At 39.2% G+C, this 21,175-nt stretch overlaps 1 protein-coding gene across 1 annotated transcript in view; it reads left to right on the top strand.

Annotated features, from left to right (window-relative positions):
* SVEP1 (sushi, von Willebrand factor type A, EGF and pentraxin domain containing 1) overlaps window positions 1-21,175 on the top strand; it is a gene marked incomplete at its 5' end in the record, with an annotated part of 192,261 nt that overhangs the window by 101,508 nt on the left and 69,578 nt on the right. The window contains 10 exons of the mRNA XM_082626969.1: window positions 2,225-2,386; window positions 3,699-3,860; window positions 9,136-9,297; window positions 10,289-10,380; window positions 11,646-11,742; window positions 13,572-13,685; window positions 14,924-15,037; window positions 15,871-16,072; window positions 19,243-19,400; window positions 20,710-20,911. Coding sequence (XP_082483095.1) covers window positions 2,225-2,386; window positions 3,699-3,860; window positions 9,136-9,297; window positions 10,289-10,380; window positions 11,646-11,742; window positions 13,572-13,685; window positions 14,924-15,037; window positions 15,871-16,072; window positions 19,243-19,400; window positions 20,710-20,911 — 1,465 coding nt within the window. The remainder of the gene's footprint in view (window positions 1-2,224; window positions 2,387-3,698; window positions 3,861-9,135; window positions 9,298-10,288; window positions 10,381-11,645; window positions 11,743-13,571; window positions 13,686-14,923; window positions 15,038-15,870; window positions 16,073-19,242; window positions 19,401-20,709; window positions 20,912-21,175) is intronic.

Genomic DNA, 21,175 nt, shown 5'->3' with positions numbered 1-21,175 from the left:
TTCCCGGACCGGGGCACAAACCCGTGTCCCTTGCATCAGCAAGCGGACTCTCAACCACTGCGCCACCAGGGAAGCCCCGAGGTACCATTCTTATTAAGTACATTTTATACATGAGAAAACTGAAGCCAAGGAGGCTAAGAACTTACCCAGTAAGTCTTACCATTTAAGACAGTAAGTGGTGTAGCCGAGATTCCCACCCAGGCAGCCAACATGAAATTCACATAGCATAAAGTGAACCATTTTAAAGTGTACAATTCAGGGACTTCCCTGGTGGCACAGTGGTTAAGAATCCGCCTGCCAATGCAGGGGACACGGGTTCGATCCCTGGTCTGGGAAGATCCCACATGCCACAGATCAACTAAGCCCATGCACCACAACTACTGAGCCTGTGCTCTAGAGCCCGCAAGCCACCACTACTGAACCCACGTGCCACAACTACTGAAGCCTGCGCACCTAGAGCCCCTGCTCCGCAACAAGAGAAGCCACCGCATTGAGAAGCCCGTGCACCGCAGAGAAGAGTAGCCCCCACTCACCACAACTAGAGGAAGCCCGTGCACAGCAACGAAGACCCCACAAAGCCAAAAATAAATAAATAAATTTATGTTTTAAAGTATACAATTCAGTGGTATTTAGTACAATCACAATGTCATTCAACCGTCACCTCTATCACAATTCCAGAACATTTTCATCACCCCGAAAGGAGACCCCAGACCCATTAAACTTCCATTCCCCATTCTCCCTCCCCCGAGTCCCTTAGCTTTTACCCCTATTTTAGACTGTCACAATCTGGATCAGTTCCAGTCTCTTTCCCTAATAAGTCATCATTTTTTTTTTTTGCGGTACACGGGCCTCTCACTGCTGTGGCCTCTCCCGTTGCGGAGCACAGGCTCCAGACGCGCAGGCTCAGCGGCCATGGCTCACGGGCCCAGCCGCTCCGCGGCATGTGGGACCCTCCTGGACCGGGGCACGAACCCGTGTCCCCTGCATCGGCAGGCGGACTCTCAACCACTGCGCCACCAGGGAAGCCCCATAGTCATCATTTATAGAGGGCAGGATCTCCTCTGACCAAACTCTGTACACTCCATGGAACCAACTGACATGAGTCTTCTGTTAACCTCTCTGTAGGTTGGGGCTCTTGTGTCCTGGTCGGAAAACCTTCCTCAACAGTTCTTATTGCTATTCCCAGAGCTCAGTGGAGTTTTTCACAAGTGTGATAAAGCAGCCCATCAAAAGCACAGTAATGTTGTCTTTCTGAGCCTCCTCTTGTTTCTTTCTCAACCTGTGAGTGAAAATCAGGAATTGCCTTGGCCAGCATTTTGCATTTCTCAGTGTGGTCTTCAGACTACCTGTGTCAGCTATACCCTGAAGTGCTTTCAAAATGCAGCTTGGTTAAGGCCCCATCCCCAAACGGATGCATCTGACCCCTTGGGGTTAGGGCATTGGAATCTGAAATTTAATAAGTTGCCAGGTAATTCTTACATACCGTAACACCTCAGAATCACCCAAGTGATTCTTTCAAGTGTCCTCTCTATAAAAATACTAACTTTGATAGCAGCCTTTCAGTGAATTTAACATCCCACTTTGGTCTCCAAAATTCTGCACTCCAGGCCTCCAAATAGTAAGCCAAATCTTCAAGGAAGGAAGGTTCTAAAATTGGCCTGTTTCCTTGGAGCCTTTGGGTCTGAGGATGCCTCAGACTTGCCTTCAGTGGGCAGTAATTCCTGCAATCAGAGACAAGGGTCGACTTAACTCACTTGTTTTGGGCTCATCACCTTTGCCTGTTTTTATTTCTAGAAATAATGCTATAATGGACACTCAATTTCATAAGGGAAACCATTCAGAAGAACAGCTATGAAATCATTTTTAATATCTCAAAGCCCCAAATTAACCTAAATATTTATTGCTTTATCCTCTTCTTCCATGAACTGTGTGTTTCCAGAATAATCTGGTTTATTAGAACTTTAACACACACTTCAAAGCCCTCATCATATAAACACTAAGCTTGGTCAACAAGAATTTGCATTTTCTCAAAAAAAAAAAAAAAGAATCTACTCTTGGTTTAGAGGAATACATTTCTGGAAGGTTTATCATGTGAGTAAGCCTCTGGCAGTAAAATTTAACCCATAAACAATCATATCTGGAAGCAGGCTTTATTACTCTCATGCCTTAGGGAAAAAGCACATTCCATACTATATTCAGTGTTTCCTGCTTGTTTTCTCTTCAGTCAATTGCCCTTTGGGAACCTACTATTCTCTGGAGAATTCTGGCTGTGAAAGCTGCTTGATGGGCTCCTATCAAGATGAAGAAGGGCAACTTGAGTGCAAACCCTGTCCAACTGGAACTCACACTGAATATCTCCATTCAAGAAGTAGCTCGGAATGTAAAGGTAGGGGCTTAGTGCTCATTTTGGCCAGAAGCCTAAATTTTGTTTCCAGTTATAAAATCTCAATGGCAAATAGGATGAAATACAAGCATTACCAAAAGCAATTTCATTAATTGATTTTTTTCTTTCTTTCAATTGCAAACTGTTACCTAAATGTTTCCCTCACTTTAGAGAAGTCCATTTATCTTTCCTTTTGCAACCGTCCATTGCTCTAAGTCAGACTCCACTGTCAGGAACTCTAATCCACATTCGTCAATGAACCTGGGTGTTTTCCTGAATCTCACTTTAATTGGTGGAAAGGACTTTCATGGCTCTTAGCAAGCATTAGGCTGCTTTTTGTTAGAATAATATTTGATAGGATGAGGTTCACTCTCCATTTACTTGGAAATGAATAACTACAGGCCCATATGCACCTATGCTTGCTACTAAAATATCCAGTCCTTTCAAAATATCGTTACTGTTATTCTCAATGAACATTCCTGATGGAAACATTTCCTTTCACATTTAAAGTTACAGTAAGACACACCTGAAAGAAGGAATTGCAAAATTGTTCCTCCTTGCCTATTGTTGCCAATGCAGGTGTGGGTACTTCATGACACATGTAAACTTGAGGGCAGTGCTAGGTGATTGCAAATGCACTAAAAATGTTAGCGGCGCTGAAAATGAGAGTCATCGGAGGAGGAGGGCAGAAGGAAAGGACAGTGCACTGGGAATTGGGGAATCTGGCCCTACGCCCGCTCTACTACAAAACCATTGCTATGAGCTTGGGAAAGTTCCTTAATTAACCTCTCTGGGCCTGCTGCTAAGACTACTTTTACTTCCTCTCTGCCAACCCTCAAATGAAATGGTGTCTGTAGGCGGGAGGAGGTAAGAGGGCCAGTTCTTACTTAGAGTGAAAAAAGGTGCCAGCATAGTCATGAGACTCTGGCTCAGTCGGGGGTTTTGTTTCAGTCACTCAAGAGAACAGTGTACAAGCTGAGAACTTGTACAAAAACAAGCTTCCCCGTGACAGCTTGATCTTACGAGAGTGCCTTTCTGAGGTGCAGATTTCTAACTTCACCCAAAAACTGTCGACATTTTCTATGTGTCAAACACCGAACACCGTGCTAGGTCATAATACAAGTAACTGGAAATGAGCCTAAGACTTAGTATACAGAAGTATGGGGAGTCTAAAATATGACATGTATGCTTGGAGTTCTTCGTGACCCTCATTCTATCCTAAATAAATTAAAATGTGGAAAATCCTGTTGTACACAGTGCTAATTTTGTACAGCTGATGTCATCGTTATTAACCATGTTACATTTTTCGTTTTAGCTCAGTGTAAACAAGGCACCTACTCGTCAAATGGGCTTGAGACCTGTGAATCTTGTCCACTGGGCAGCTATCAGCCAGCATTTGGTTCCCGGGGATGCCTCGTATGTCCAGAAAATACTTCAACTGTGAAGAGAGGAGCCGTGGACATTTCTGCTTGTGGAGGTTAAGTCTTAGACATCGCTTTTTTTTTCAAGCCTCCTAGGTTCTACCCATGGAGGAGTGGAATCTTTTTAGCAAAACCATATGTCTGCTGCATGCAAAGAATGTAAATAACTGTCTCTTCATAGAGAGTTTCCTTCTAGTCGGCCAGTCAATACTTAAGTGTAATATAAACACCGTGCTGGTACCGTTAGGAGCACACAAGAAGCACAGGACTTGGTCCCAGCCCTCAACATTTGTAACCATGTGGCCACATGATATGATAGAAATACATCTGAACTAGGAACTTAGATTCCTCGGGTATAAAATGAGGTCTTATCTAATGTTCCTTGAAACTCTAAAAAGACAACCTCTGAATTGTAATGTTCATTCCCTACAGTTTGAAGATCTTCATGAGTGATTATCCACTCTGGCTGCATACTAGAATCATTGCACATTTACATCAGTATTTTAAAAATACTGAAACCCAGTCTCTGCCCCCCCGCCAGCTATTCTGATTTAAGTTTTCTGGTTTTCTTCTGAAGTTCCCCCAGGTGATTCTAAAGTATGACTAATTTTGATTCTCAAATGTCACCATGGAGGGTTTGTTAAAACATAGATTGGTGGGCCCCAGCCCCAGAGTTTTTAATTCAGCAGGTCAGGTGTGGGGCCTGAGAATTTGCATTTCTAACTAGTTCTCAAGTGATGCTGATTCTGTTTGGTCCAGGGACCACATATTGAGAACCACTGGTTTAAATAGAAATATAAAGATTAGAGTTCTATTTTTCAAATAGTTCTAACATCCCTACCAAGTCCAGTTTTCCAGCAGTGGAAAAAACTGGAAGCCATAAACAAAAGTAAAAGATGAAAACTTAGAATGACAGTGAAACTAGGTCTGACAGGCAAGGTCAGCCTATTGCCAGAAACTCCCATAAACTGCGATGACTTTGCAAGTTCAGTGGAACTTTGCAAAAAAAGAAAAGTTGTTGGCCTCCCTCTGCTACCTCACTGGGAACAGAACAAGCATGCCTGGCTAAAAGATGACTTTTTAAAAAATGGTGAGTCCTCCCCATTCTTTATACCCTTACTGAAAAACCTAAGGTCTGTGGCAATCTGAAAGTTTAAACTCTTCCCTTACTGAGTGAGTGATGTTTTTAAGAAGCCAGTCTGCTGGTTCCCCATTCCCTCAAGCTACACACACACACATCCCATCCTCACTGTACCCCAATCATATATACATCTGCATCCAGTTAGAGGCTGAGAGTCCTAGAAAACAAATGCTTAGGATGTTTGAGTGTCGTGGTAGGGAGGGGATGGGGCGTGTCCAGCATTGCATCCTGGGAGTTGTAGTCCTCATAAGTGCTACAGGAAATACATACTGTGAGTTATAGGTTTTATATGCTCCATCGGTTTGACTCTCAGAATTTCACAGTAGATGAAAGCCTCTTAGACCTGAGGAATTGGGAGAGCAGAGTTCATCAACCTGATGTTTCACTGATTTGAAGAGAATTTAACTAGGACCTATTTGAAACTCATAAACCATGTGTGTTGTGTAATACCAGCTGTGGATTTTTTTTTTTTAATTAAAAGTCAAACAAAACCTCACATTATGGTTGAAAGAGATCTGCCAAAGACTCTATTATTTTGTCAGTATACAAGCTAACTATGGAAGAAAGTCTGCAGGGAAAAATCCTCTCTCTCTCTCCCTCCCTCCCTCCCTCCCTCCCTCTCCCCCTCTCCCCGCCACCCTCCCTCTCCCTCCCATCTCCCTCTTTCCCTCCCTCCCTCTCTCCTTCCTTCCTTCCTTCCTTCCTTCCTTCCTTCCTTCCTTCCAACCACAAAAGCAACTAGGATTTTTACAGTGAAACAAGTTCATAGTTGACAAATTTTTATCCTTTAACCTTCTAAATAAACCTTGAGGTTTTCTAATAGCAAATTACTGCAATTAAGTAATTATAATTCCCAGAAAATCTCTAAGCTTCTGGTAACTGTTCCATTTCTGCTAATATTTCTAGCATATGTTTAACCACAGTCTACTTGTCCTGAGTAGGAGTTGGTAATATTTGGTAATGGCACCTTCCCCTGTGGTGCTGGATAAACACCATGTTACTTTTACTTTAAATTTAAATGTGTGTGAGTTCTAAAACAGTCCCTTATATATTTTCCTTAGTTTTCAGCCAACCCCTTTTCTGTCCCTCTCTCCCCCTCCCCTTCTTTCTTTCTCTCCTTCTCCTCTTTTCTCTTTCTGTACTGATTTATGTTTTATGGGCATGTTGTACAGTTTATCTTATTTTTTGCTGACATACCACTTTTTGCCTCCTTTGGCCTGTTGAACTTAAAATATCATTAATAAATATAGCAGTTATCTTTAAGTCTATTACTATGTTAGCATAATGTAACATTCTTTATACATTTCACCTATTGTCACTTATTAGGATATTAAATAGTCTTGAGTCCTTGGTTACAAAAGAGTCTGAAACTTTCCATTTTTTGAAAATGATTTTTATCAAAATAATTAATCCCACAAATGAGTTTTTGGTGGTGGTGTTGTTTACCTATGGTCCCAATAGAAGGAAAGATTATTTGTGGAACAGGATAATAACACTTCTTAGCCCAACCCTGTAGGATGAAGTTAAAAGGAGGCTCAGAATAAGAGTCTTTGACTTCTGGCTTTGTCATAGGAAACCAATGACTCCAAGGCTGTATTTATTCCTTTACACTATCGGGGGACAGACTTGTGAGGTTACATTTTTCCCTGGTCATTTCAATGCTTTATTTTTAATTCTATTTTGATATCACTTTTGGCATATTTGAATACTTTTTTTCTCTTTCTCTACAGTAGAAGAGGTGAGAAGAATTTTGTTCCATTTGTCTTGATTTAGAAACCACAGTTTCTCTGGCCAAGGTTCAAAATGAAACTTTCTCACATCTTCTCTTATGACATTAGTCCATTAGGAACTGTGTCATGTGTGTATGCATGTGGGTGTATTTAATACTGTCCTGTGTACTAGATAGTGCTATTATTATGTATATGTGTATGTTTATACATTCATATATTATATGTGTGTGTATGTATATGTGTGTGTGTATATATATATATGTACTGCATATATAAATTATATATTAAATGCTGATTATTCACTCTTAGAAAGTATATTTGTGATGACAACTGTCTGCCCTTGGAATGTAATTTAAACTAATTTCCACATGAAAGTTTATTTTACACTTTCTAGGTCAAAAAGCAAAGTATAGACATCACAACACCATGTTTGCTATTTTGAGATGCTAATTGATTTTTAATCTTAAGATTTTATTACTATTATATCTTAGTATAATTTTTGACAATTATAGTATAATTATGTGCTACAACTGACAGTATAATTCTGTCAGTTTTTAGGGGCACAGTCTTTTTTTCTTTTTAAGGGTAAGATTGTACTGGAAAAAGTTATATGGACAAAAACAGTTTAATTCATTATAGCATCTTGGGTTTAAGTGACAGCATTTATATTTCTAGCATATGATGCACACTCATAGATATCTTCTCAAACAGAAAATTTATACTTTTATCAGTGGAAGATTTATGCTTCCAATTAACTAATTAGCTATTTGGAAGGTGCCTTTTCCAAATAGACAATCATTTTTGGAAACTTGGGAATCAGAAAACCCATTTTACACTCCTATAGGTTTATAATATATTTGTGCAAAGCCCTGTCTACATCTAGTAACAGAGTAGATTATTTTATTCTTGGTGAAACAAAGATACTTGTAGTTTAAAACTCTTCTTGAATATAACAAATGTAGCCACCAGAAATTTTTTTTTCTAAATATGCATTAATATCTATGTTATCTTCTGCCATCTCTTGATTCAACCCTCTACTTTTTGTCAGTTGGGTACGTAAAAGAGCTCTTTTACAAAAGATTTGCCTGGCTGTTTTTGCTTAAGAAATTTGATCAAGGCGTCTTGAGATTACGACAGATGTGTTGTCATTTACTTAGTTTATTGTCATACCAATAAAAAAGAGATGCCGTCACTTGGAGTATCATGCTCCCTTGAGCCTCAAGGGTATCTCTAAATTTTTCACCATATTGGTAATTATTTCTGCTATACTAATTTTTATTATCAAGAATCCAAAACCTAAATGATAAGTATGCTGATATCCTGAGTAGCTGTTTCCCTGTGTCCTGTCTTCTATACTTAATTTTATGCAGACAAGTCTTAATAGTTTTAGTAGTTTTCTCAGTTTATAATGGTTTTAGGGCTCACCCAAATGACTCGAGTTCACACACTCCACCTGAATTTGTCTATGGGTCACAGTCTAAAACCCCAACCCAAGGATTTAGTCATGGCTACTCTACCCCACTATCCCTCTGCCAAATGTAACCAAAATTTATGTTTCGGGCTGTTTTCTTATATTCCACCAAATCTTGGCAAGAGAATTTCCAATTTGGTTAAAAGATAATATTCAACTGCATGTTGTTTACGAAAAGCATGTCTAACCCAAAATGACATTAAAAGTTTTAAAAATAAAAGACCCCCAATAAATAATAGACAACTCTACAGGGGAAATAAACATTTCTGGTAAACGTAAAAAATGCAACTTCATTTATCATCAAAATGCAAATTAAAATAACAGCGTGATTCCATTTTTACCTTCAGGTAGGAAAAAATTAAATAATCATTTTGAATGCTGAGCATGCAGTGAGAAGGGCAATTTCATACACTGCCAATGGGACTGTAAATTACATTATTTAAAGATTTGGGCATGACATATTTCTGGCTTTAAATTGTCATATCTTTAGCTCTAACTACTCAACTACTCAAAGTCAAGTGTTATCCCAAGGAAATAATCAGAGCTATATTAAAAAATTTATATAGAAAATTTCATGTCAGCATTATTTATAATAGCAAACTAGTAGAAACAACCTAAGTGTCCAATAGGAGAGGAAATGTGAGATCAATTATGGTCTGCCAATGAGATGTAATATTTTTCATTTGTTAAACACCATGTTACTTAATGATTTGGGGAATGATTTGCTTATGATATAAAGTTAAGTGGAAAAATCATAACACAATATTATATGGCCAATTCTGATTTTTACTGAGTTGCTATGTGTTGTTAAAGATGGGAAGGAAACAACAAAACATTTATCTAGGTGATAAAATGGTCTGGGTATTAAGTACGTGTGAGAGAAAATATTAGCAATGTGCTAGCTTTCTTATAACCAAAGTTTAATGCGCTTCTTTTAGAGGTAGGGTATACTACTATGAAGCACAAATGATTTGTTCTTACTTTTGCAGTGCCTTGTCCAGTAGGAGAGTTCTCTCGTTCTGGGTTAATGCCCTGTTATCCATGTCCTCAAGACTACTACCAACCCAATCCAGGGAAGTCTTTCTGCTTATCTTGTCCCTTTTATGGAACTACAACCATCACTGGTGCCAGATCCATCACAGATTGTTCCAGTAAGATGATATACTTCATTTCTCATGTAATCCTGGGTTGGAGACTTTTGTTTATCTCTGCGGTAGCTTCAATTCTGAATATTACTATTTTCGGTGCCTTTGGGTGTCTGGATGTGTTAAACTATCCTTTTGAAGGTCTTTTTGATGACAGTGACTCAAAGATTCTTATTTTGGGAATGTCGAACTTGATAAATTCCAAATTTCTAAAAGTCTAGAATTTTTAAATTTTATTTATTTATTTATTTTTGGCTGTGTTCGGTCTTCGTTTCTGTGCGTGGGCTTTCTCTAGTTGCAGCGAGTGGGGGCCACTCTTCATCGCGGTGCACGGGCCTCTCACCGTCACGGCCTCTCTTGTTGTGGAGCACAGGCTCCAGATGCGCAAGCTCAGTAGTTGTGGCTCACGGGCCCTGTTGCTCCGCGGCATGTGGGATCTTCCCAGACCAGGGCTCGAACCCGTGCCCCCTGCATTGGCAGGCAGACTCTCAACCACTGCGCCACCAGGGAAGCCCTAGAATTTAATGACATAATTCCATCCATCTCTACGCTCTCTTTATATTACTGAAACAAAATATATGTGGCTTTGCCCACTCTGAGAATCAGAATCTTGACTATGGTATTTAAATAGAGTCTGCTCCTAGAGAACAGACTTGTGGTTGCCAAGGGGGAGGGGCTTTTGGAGGAGGGGTGGAGTGGGAGGCTGGGATTAACAGATGTAAGCTGTTATATATAGAATGGATAAACAAGGCCCTACTGTATAGCACAGGGAACTATATTCAATATCCTATGATAAACCATAATGGAAAAGAATTTTTAAAAGAATGTATGTATTTGTATAACTGAATCACTTTGCTGTACAGCAGAAATTACCAGTAAAACAACCATACTTCAATTTTAAAAAAAGAAAAAGAAAAAAATAAATAGAGTCTATTTATTGGTAATATCTACTATACACAAATGTGTTTTTCAGTTGTTTTCCCATTAATTTTATTAGGTTTTAGTTCAACTTTCTCAGCAGCAGAGGAAAGTGTAGTGCCCGTTGCTTCTCCTGGACATATCAAAAAGAAGTATGAAGTCAGCAGTCAGGCAAGTCCATTTTATATTTATAAAATGTTCTCTAATGGAATTCTTGGAGAACAATTTGTCATTATACATGTCCCACAGAGGAAAACTACCAGAGTTGAAACTTCAAGTAATCAAGACTCATGAATATTATCAATGAATAATTACATTTGCTTTTGACTTATAAAATGAACTTTCCAAAAATGCAGCATTAGAAGTTCTAAGTACCAGAAATGGGAATTTTCCCCAGCAATGTCTGGCACAGAGAATTGTGGATGTGGGGACTCTTTTTTTTTTTTTTTGTGGTACGCGGGCCTCTCACTGTTGTGGCCTCTCCCGTTGCGGAGCACAGGCTCAGGACGCGCAGGCTCAACGGCCATGGCTCACGGGCCCAGCCGCTCCGCGGCATGTGGGATCTTCCCGGACCGGGGCACGAACCCATGTCCCCTGCATCGGCAGGCGGACTCTCAACCACTGCGCCACCAGGGAAGCCCGGGACTCTTTTGATTTGCTAATAATGAACATGTACCATGTACCATGAGCATAACCCATCATTTGAGTAAGGGCGTTTGGATTAACCAAAGGCCTTTTCCGATTAGCAGGAAGAGTTACTCAACTTTCATGAAAGTTATTTAAATTTTTTGCCAGCAAAAATAAAAATCATTTATTGGAGTAAGTTGTGGGTTTTTAAAAAAGTAAGAAACATAACTCATAAAACTTTTCCATTTATTTTTTTGAAGACTAGTTAAGAATAATTATTTTGGGTGATTCAGTCATTACTCTGAATGCACCTTGCCCAATGTCATAATAAATTCCTTGGCTTTAAGTATTTTTAAGGAGGATAATGAAGTTATATTTCTTACTTTACCTTCCTACACCCAAACATACTCACTTATAAGGGCTTCATAAGTCATATTTGAAACTGCACGTAATGGACACAGACATATTAGAATCCACTGGCTTACTTTTAAAAATGATGCACAGATACCACTTCCACAGATTCCTGATTTAGCTGGTTTGGGTTGGGGCCTGTCCTTAGTATACTTTTTTAAATGCCTTAAATGGAGCCAGCATTTAGCAACACTGCCTGGGTTTATCAGAACATCACTCAAGAATAATATATAGCATTTGTGCCCATATATGGCAGGTACCAGCGTTATGCAGGCAGCCGTCCAGCTGGACTCACCTGGAAACCGAAACCTGATGTAAACCTTCTAACTCCCTACTCAGAATTGCTTTGAAACAAATAGTGTTTTGTCTCTGATAAATTTCTTTTCTGCCACTGGTAGGTTTTCCATGAATGTTTCTTAAACCCCTGCCACAATGGTGGAACCTGCCAACAACTTGGACGTGGTTATGTGTGTCTCTGTCCACATGGATATACAGGTAACACAGAGGAGTGCAAATTTTCATGTGTTTTTCATACAGTATCATTGTGACTTGCAGTATCAAACTTTGAAACATTAAAAATAAACGCCGTAAGATACATTAGACTGTATAGTTGCACAAAAGTTTGGTTGAACAAGACAAACCAATAAGTGAAAAAAGCATACATATCTTACGAATGACAGCTTTCTTTGCACGTTTTGGGGTGAAGAATAAAGAATCATCTTCTCTATGAAAAGTCACATCATAACTCACAATTTAAATTGGAATACGGTTCCAGAGGCCGTGTCCAAGGTTGCATTCTAACACAAATTAAATGCATGACACTCAACATAGAACAGATTGTCCAGCATAAACATTTTTAAACAAACTCCAGTTTCTCTCATTTGCTTCACATGAATGGAAGTTCTTATGAATGGCCATGATTTGTTGCTTTATTTCTTTCTGGAAGCTGTGCTTAGAAAAACAGCATGGCTTTGAACTTGATTATGTAGGAATTATGTAAGAATTATGTTTTCTTGCAGTTTGGTTCAAATTCCAGCTCAGTCCAGAAATATAATTTTTGAGGAGAAATGAACTATATCTTAAAAATTGCAGTTTATTTAAAACAGTTTCCTGTTTTCTTCCAGAAATGCAGTTTTTACATTTTTTTCGAGTTTTATGCCACCAACATGAAGTGTTTTTAATGAGAAAGTGGTATTTAAATAATTCACCACAAAATAAGCAAAAGAGAAGTTGGAAAACAAAATACAGAATGTTGGCATTCCACTTATTTCAACATGTGCATATGTGCATGTGTGTGTGTTTCAATTCTTATAAAAATTTTTGTCCCAACATTCCACAAGAAATAATGAACTTGTCCTAGAATTTTATAAATGAGAGGTGGTTGAGAAAAGCATAATATAGGGCAGTGATTCTCAAATTTTGACGTGCATCAGAATCATCTGGAGGACTTCTTAAAACACAGATTGGGCCTCCCTGGTGGCGCAGTGGTTGAGAGTCCGCCTGCCGATGCAGGGGATACGGGTTCGTGCCCCAGTCTGGGAGGATCCCATATGCCGCGGAGCGGCTGGGCCCGTGAGCCATGGCCGCTGGGCCTGCGCATCCGGAGCCTGTGCTCCGCAACGGGAGAGGCCACAACAGTGAGAGGCCCGCATACCGCAAAAAGAAAAAAAAAAAAAACACAGATTGCTGGAGCCCCATCTCAGAATTTCTGATTCAGTAGGTCTAGGGAAGTTGTGAGAATTTGCATTTCTATCACATTCCCAGGGGATTACTGATGCTGTTGGTCCAGGGACCACACTTTGAGACCCCCTGGTGTAGAAGAACGTGGGTTTCAGCAGAGCTAGCCCATAGAAAGCCTGTGTGCACCCTATGGGAAGATGCACCCCATTCTAGGATACCTGACATATGAGCTGAGATCTGGCAGGATTTAGTCCCGCCGCCCCTCCTCCACCAAGTGGCCTTGGTAGCAAGTATACATGACTCTGTATTTTTCACTTTGGAATTAAACTAATTCCTGGCTCTATTTTATGCTTCCAGCTTTCCCTTTTCACCCCTCTACTTCTAACTTAGGATCTTTTGCTATCTTTTATGTATCTTTATAAGGATATCTTAAAGCTGTTTAGAGAGCTTTAAGATAGCTCTCTGTTTAATACCTTCATTAAATACTTAACTAGATGGTAGCTCTTAACAAATATTGCCCTTTCCTTCACCACCACCACTCCCTATAAATTCAGATTATTGGGATAATTATCTTTAAATGATCATGGTTCTGTTTCTGTTAATCTGCTCTTTGATTGACCTTCAGTGTCTGGTTTGCATTTTAGGCTTAAAATGTGAAACAGACATTGATGAATGCAGCTCACTGCCATGCTACAACAATGGAATTTGTAAAGACCGAGTTGGGGAGTTCATTTGTGAATGCCCATCTGGTTACACAGGTAAGGGCAAAGTTTCTCGTTCTTAGAATATTAACCCTGGAATCCTTAAAATAATGAGTTACCACCTCACACCTGTTAGAATGGCTATTATCAAAAGATAAATGTCCATCGACAGAGGAATGGATAAAGAAGATGTGGGGGCGGTGTGTACACACACACACACACACACACACACACACACACACACACACGATGGAATATTACTCAGCCATGAAAAAGAATGAAGTAATGCTATTTGCAGAGACATGGATAGACCTAGAGATTATTGTACTAAGTGAAGTAAGTCAGAAAGAGAAAGACAGATATCATATGATATTGCTTATATGTGGGATCTAAAAAATATGGCACAAATGAACCTATTTACAAAACAGAAATAGAGTCACAGATGTAGAAAACAAACTTACGGTTACCAAAGGGAAAAGGAGGGGGAGGGATAAATTGGGATTGACATATAAACACTACTATATTTAAAATAGATAACTAATAAGGACCTACTGTGTAGCACAAGGAACTCTACTCAGTACTCTGTAATGACCTATATGGGAATAGAATCTAAAAAGAGTGTATATATGTATAACTGATTCACTTTGCTGTACAGTAGAAACTTACACAACATTGTAAATCAACTATACTCCAATAAAAATTAATTAAAAATTAAGAAAGATAAGAGATAACAGTGCTGGCAAGGACATGGAGAAAAGGGGACCATTGTGAACTGTTGGTGGGAATGTAAATTGGTGCAGCCATTATGGAAAACATCATGGAGGTTCCTCAAAATATTAAAAATAGAATTACCATACAGTCCAGCAATCCCTCATCTGGGTATGCATCCAAAGGAAATGAAATCACTATCTCAAAGAGATATCTGTATTTTCATGTTCATTGCAGCATTATTCACAATAGCCAATGGCCAAGATATGGAAACAAGCTAAGTATAAATCAAGGGATGAATGGATAAAGAAAATGTGAGATAGGTAGGTAGGTAGATAGATACATACATACATACATAGATACATATAGATACATAGATAGATAAATAGATAGGTATCATGTATATAACATATTGGAATATTATTCAGCAAATAATTGTATTTGGCAAAGAGCAAAATTTTTCACAAACATGTTAGCTATGATTTCCAATCGTTTTGCTCTTACACCTGAACAACTTGCTTGAAAACCAATTAGTCTTAAATTCCTTTCAGTTTTCTCCAGCTCAAATATTCTATGATTCTTTGCAGGTCAACTCTGTGAAGAAAACATAAATGAGTGTAGCTCCAGTCCTTGTTCAAATAAAGGAACTTGCGTTGATGGCTTGGCTGGTTATCGCTGCACGTGTGTGAAAGGATACATGGGTAAGATGTTTCCATTCTTCCTAGTTGTCATAGAGTTCTGTAAAGCCCCAGAAATCATTACATTTACGAACATTACATATATATATATATATATATATATATATATATATATGTATATATGTAATATTATATAAGTTAATATTAATTTTCTGATTTTACAGCTGTGTTGTGATTTCATAAGAGAGAGTCCTTATTTTTGAGAAAATTCACACTGAAGCATTTAGGGGTAAAAGGGCATCATTTCTACAATTTACTCTAAAACAGTTCAGAAAAAATAATATGTTCCTGTACATGTGTGTATATATATATGTGTATATAGAGACAGAAAGAGAGAGAGAAGACATGAGTTTATATGCTAAGACAAACACTGAAGAAGGAACTGGAGTTAAATTATATAAAATCATATTGTGAATGGATGCTAAATAATAGAGTTAAAATATCTATCTGTCTACACTTAACTGATAAAGAAGAAGTCCAAAACAGAAAATGATCAGTGAAGGAAAGAGGCAAGGTCAAAGAAACAGAGGAACATTTTGAACTAAATTTGCTAGTTCCATTTTTTAACATTATCTCAATTAGATATTCATTGCTAATGTTAGTTTCAGAAAGAGGTAAGGTTGAAAGAGCAGATTTTCAAAAACACAGTCCTAAAATGATTTAGAAAAGCCAGAGCTTGTTGAAGAATGGCTCTGAAACCAGTTTGGTAGGCCAGTGGCTCTGCAGCCTCCATTCCCATCCTTTAGAAGCAGCATGCTCTAAGGAGTCAGCACCTTGATCCCAGTTTTCCCAGGGGGTTAACATGTGGGCTCGTTCTCGTCCTCATCCATCCCCAGGCCTACACTGTGAAACAGAAGTCAATGAATGCCAGTCAAGCCCCTGCTTAAATAATGCAGTCTGTGAAGATCAGCTTGGGGGGTTCTTGTGCAAGTGCCCACCTGGATTTTTGGGCAGCCGGTGTGAAATAAACATGGATGAGTGCTTCAGCCAACCATGCAAAAATGGAGCTACCTGCAAGGATGGTGCCAATAGCTTCAGGTAAAAGACTAAGTCTGGCTCCTTTCACTATTTTTATTATCTTAACTGTTCAGTCATTCTGCAGTCTTTACAGAGTATTACTTTGAATTCCAAGTCAGCCCTTCCCAAATCCTAGCCCAAGGATAAGCTATGGTAGAATCAGCCTACCACCTGATGTTCTGATTTCCTAAGTCTTGAGTAAAGTCTATAATTTTAAAATAGACAACCTATATGTTTTAAGTTCCCCAGTGATTCTGATGCACAGCCAGACTTGGAAACCACTGTTCTATACTTGGGAAGTCATAAAAGATGAAAGAAAGCACGTTTATTCAGAAGCAAATACAGAGGCACTGTACAAAACCCAGTCTTAAATGTTTTATATTTTAGCTGGAGTTTTCCCACTAGCTAAAATAGGAATTGTGCAATTCTACTGTCACAGCGCCATTCTACATTCTATAACCATGGTTTTCAAACCTTTTTTGTTTTTAGTTTAGTAACCCTTGTTTCAGGAGAAATCTGAGTGTAAACAAATAAAACAATAAAAGCTAAGCTTTTGGGGTTGAAAATAGTGGTGTTTGTGGGGAGAAAGACTCTTTCTTCCTAAGGCAGCTCTTAGGGTGCCAGTAGAAAACAGTTTGAAAACCAACACTTTTTTTTTTTTTTATTACTATCAAGTCTGCCCTATTCCATCCCCTTCCTCTTGCAGGATCTGTGGCTTCTGCAGTGCAAAAGACAGACTGGTCTTGCTTGCAGAATTTTAGGAAACTTTATTGCCCTCAACAAGCAACTGGTTCTATAAGTTTTCAAAAGTTAAAAGCAAAAAAAAAAAAAAAAAAAGAATTCTACCCCAGTTGCAACATTTCCCAGTACTTTTCCGGTTCAGCCCCCTTCCATTACTGTCCCCTAACAGAGCTAGGATACTATCTGGAAGAAATAGGAAGCCAGTTCTGCCAGTGAGACTTTCACTCTTAACATGGAAATGAGGTCTTAGCAGGGTAGCATCATCTTTTCGTGGGCTTTTTTATATCTTCTGGCATACAGCCCCTAACCGTAGGCAGTGAGAAATTTCCAAATGAACAGCAAGAGTTCCAAACTCTCCCCAGGGTCCAAAACAATTGATGAATACCAAATTTGTCTAAATCCTAACTAGAGGAAAGGTGAAGGTAAACCCTTCTAATTCAAAAGGAATGTTAGTTGCCACCAAAGTGAATCTGTTTCATAGACAAATATATTGAACTGCCATAATGATATCACACATGTGCATATAAAGATGAGTGAAATTCTAGCCAAAATAGATTTACCCTCAACTACACAGAACTCCATAAAGATACATGCCAATTCCAACTGAGATTTTCTTTTAAACCCCCAAATACCATTTATTCATATTATTGCCAATATGAAAGAGGTCCCCATCTAAACATGCTGGTAACAATATTAACTACATTTATTGGGCAGTTCCTTTTTAATTAAAAATATTTCAGACATACAGAAAATTACAAAGAATAATAAAAGTCATACACTCATCACAGTAATTATCAAACCTTAGCCTTTTGCCATATTTGATTTATATCTTTTTTTTTTTTTTTTTTTTTTTTTTTGCGGTACGCGGGCCTCTCACTGTTGTGGCCTCTCCCGTTGTGGAGCCCAGGCTCTGGACGCACAGGCTCAGCGGCCATGGCTCATGGGCCTAGCCGCTCCGCGGCATGTGGGATCTTCCTGGACCGGGGCACAAACCCATGACCCCTGCATCGGCAGGAGGACTCTCAACCACTGCGCCACCAGGGAAGCCCATATCTTTTGTTTTTAAAAAATCAAATTCTAAAGATAGATTTGGAGTCCCTCCAAATATGCACACATACACACACACATGCACAACACCCACACATATTTCTCTTCTTCCCCGATAGTAATCAGGGTCCTGAAGTTGGTTTATCTTTCTCATTCAGACTTTATGTTTTACTATGTATATGACTTCATAAACAGCATATAGTATAGTTTTACATGTTACATTAAGTGGTATCATATTATATGTACATATATCCTTTTGTATTGGGGGTTTTGTTTTTTCACTCAATACTATGTATTTTCAAGACTGATATATTTGGCTCTAGTTTGTTCATTTCAGCTGCTGATTAGTATTCCACTGAGTGATTATACCATGGTTTATTTTCCCATTCACTTCTCCATGAACGTGTAGAATGATGCTGTTGTGAACATTTGTTATATGTGTCCTTGTGCACCTGGGCAGTAATCTCCTAGAGTTCATACTAGAAATGGACATACAGGGTTCTGGGAATACAGACTCTCCACTTGCCTTGACATTGCCAAATGATAGTTCTACTCACTGAGATTTCCCATTTCATGACACCTTCGTCAACATTTGACATCATTAGATGTGTACTCCATTCTGAGGGGTTTAAATCGTTTGTTGCATACCACAGAGACTGTATGGCATACTGATTAAGAATAAGCCACTAGACTGAGGTCAGAGTCCTCCTCCACCACTTAGTAAAAAGAGGACTCAGGCAAATTAACCTCTCTGAGCCACGGTTTACTCATCTGTAAAGTACCTCATTGTTATAAAGATTGGATTAACATATGTGAATTTTTATTTTTTCTAGCACTTCTGTGGGGAGAGAAATTCCCAATGTATGAATAATACTTCACCTTGACCAGAACTGCTTTATACTCTATTTTTGCTACTACAATATCTCAAATATACGTTGTCTTAAATAGGTTTGTTTGAATGAACTAAAAAAGTAACAGTTAAAACGCTGTTTTAATGGGGAAAATATGTTTCAGCATTTCAGGGTTTTAAAAAAATTCAATTTAGTTAAACTGAAAAAAAAGAAAAACAAAAAGGATTCACCTATTTCTCCCACCTCGCACCCCCTGTCTCTGGCTTATGTTCTGTAAGCTTGGGGTGTGTGTGTGTGTGTGTGTGTGTGTGTGTGTGTGTGTGTGTGTGTGTGTGTGTGTGTGTGTGTGTGTGTGTGTGTGTGTGTGTGTGTGTGTGTGTGTGTGTGTGTGTGTGTGTGTGTGTGTATTCACATATATTTAGATTCCACATATAAGAGAGATCATAATAACACTTCAGCTTTTCAGAGTCTTTTGAGACAATGTTGTCACTGGACACTGCTTCTAACGCCCTTTCTGCAGCTATTCTGTTACAATAGTTTGTTTTCTTTCAGGTGCCAGTGTGCAGTGGGCTTCACAGGGTCACACTGTGATTTGAACATCAACGAATGTCAGTCTAACCCCTGTAGAAATCAGGCCACCTGTGTGGATGAATTAAACTCATACAGTTGTAAATGTCAGCCAGGATTTTCAGGCAGCAGGTGTGAAACAGGTATATATGAACTTGATGTTATTAATAACAATACTAACAATAATGATATAATAACAGTGTCAATTTTTACCTGCACTGAGCACCACCTGTATACCAAAAACTATGTGAAGCATTTTGTACTCATTCTTCACAGCCACCCACCAGACTGGTTCATGTTATCTTCAGTAGCACAGGAGGCTGAAGCTTAGAGATGTAAGGGAGAAATGGAGAAAATCTAATTTAGCAGAACTGTTCACGTTCTGCATGTTTAGAAAGGATGCTTTGAAAGGTCCCTTGATTTAGAAGGTCAGAATCCACGGATATGATTGAGAGTCAGTGCTAAACTGGTTTCTCGGAGCACTGGAGTCTTTTAGCTGTAGGACTTTTGTTCTGTTGAGTGGGATATGCAGGATTGGGGCTCTTAAAATGGAGAAGAGCCAGAGCCCTGAGCAGGGATGGAGGGTTGCCCTTGCAGTGACCCCCTCCTTCTCTCCTGCAGTATCAGTCACTCCACACATGGGCTTAGAGTCTCTCAGTCACTCCACACATGTGCTTAGAGTCTCTCATCTTTAATGACTCCCCAACCCCACCTCTCCTTCCAACTATTCCCTGTTTCTCAGCTTCCTTTCACTGCTGAGTGCGTTTCCTGTCTTAGATACTCACTGATGATTTTATTTAAAAGAATTTGTTAGGGACTGGCTGTCCAGTGGTTAAGACTTCGTCCTCCAACGCAGGGGGTGTGGGTTCGACCTCTGGTTGGGAAGCTAAGATCCCACATGCCTCCTGGCCAAACAAAACAAAACAGAAAACAGAAACAATATTGTAACAGATTCGATAAAGACTTTAAAAATGGTCCACATTTTTAAATGGTCCATATATATGTATACGTGCCACATCTTCTTTATCCAGTCATCTGTTGATGGCTATTTAGGTTGCTTCCATGTCTTGGCTATTGTAAACAGTGCTGCTGTGAACATCGGGGTGCGTCTATATTTTAGAATTAGAGTTTTCTCCAGATACATGCCCAGGAGTGAGATTGCTGGATCATATGGTAACTCTATTTTTACTTTTTTGAGGAACCTCCATACTGTTTTCCATAGTAACTGCACCAATTTACATTCCCAACAGTACAGGAGGGTTCCCTTTTCTCCACACCCTCTCCAACATTTATTATTTGTAGACTTTTTAATGATGGCTCTTCTAACTGGTGTGAGGTGATACCACATGGTAGTTTTGATTTACATTTCTCTAATAGTCAGCGATGTTGAATATCTTTTCACGTGTCTATTGGCCATCTGTATGTGTGCTCATACTTTCTTATTTGTTGCAGAACAGTCTGCAGGTTTTAACCTGGATTTTGAAGTTTCCGGCATCTATGGTTACGTCATGCTGGATGGTGTGCTTCCATCCCTCCATGCTGTAACCTGCACGTTCTGGATGAAATCCTCTGACACCACCAACTATGGGACGCCAATCTCCTATGCACTTGAGAATGGCAGTGACAATACCTTCCTTCTAACCGATTATAATGGGTAAGCAGAGGTGTCAGGAAGGCTGTGCTAGGACTTATCCTGGCACCAAGTTAGAACTGACAAGGGGGTTGCAGTGGTGGGGGGCGGGTCAGGTGTTCCAGCAGAACAGCAGGGTGACAGTAATCAAACAGAGCACCTGGACAAGTCCTATAAGAAGGCAGAGTTTCAGTGGTAATGCCTTATACATGTATTGTATTTTGCTATTTGCTAAGTGTTTTCATATGTATTATTTCATTTGAGCTTCACAATGACTTGAGGAACTGA

This window comes from Mesoplodon mirus (assembly GCF_964341445.2).
Source record: "Mesoplodon mirus genome assembly, chromosome: 1".
Lineage (NCBI taxonomy): Eukaryota > Metazoa > Chordata > Mammalia > Artiodactyla > Ziphiidae > Mesoplodon > Mesoplodon mirus.
The sequence above is the reverse complement of the archived record's forward strand: the minus strand, read 5'-3'. Positions and strand labels throughout refer to the sequence as shown.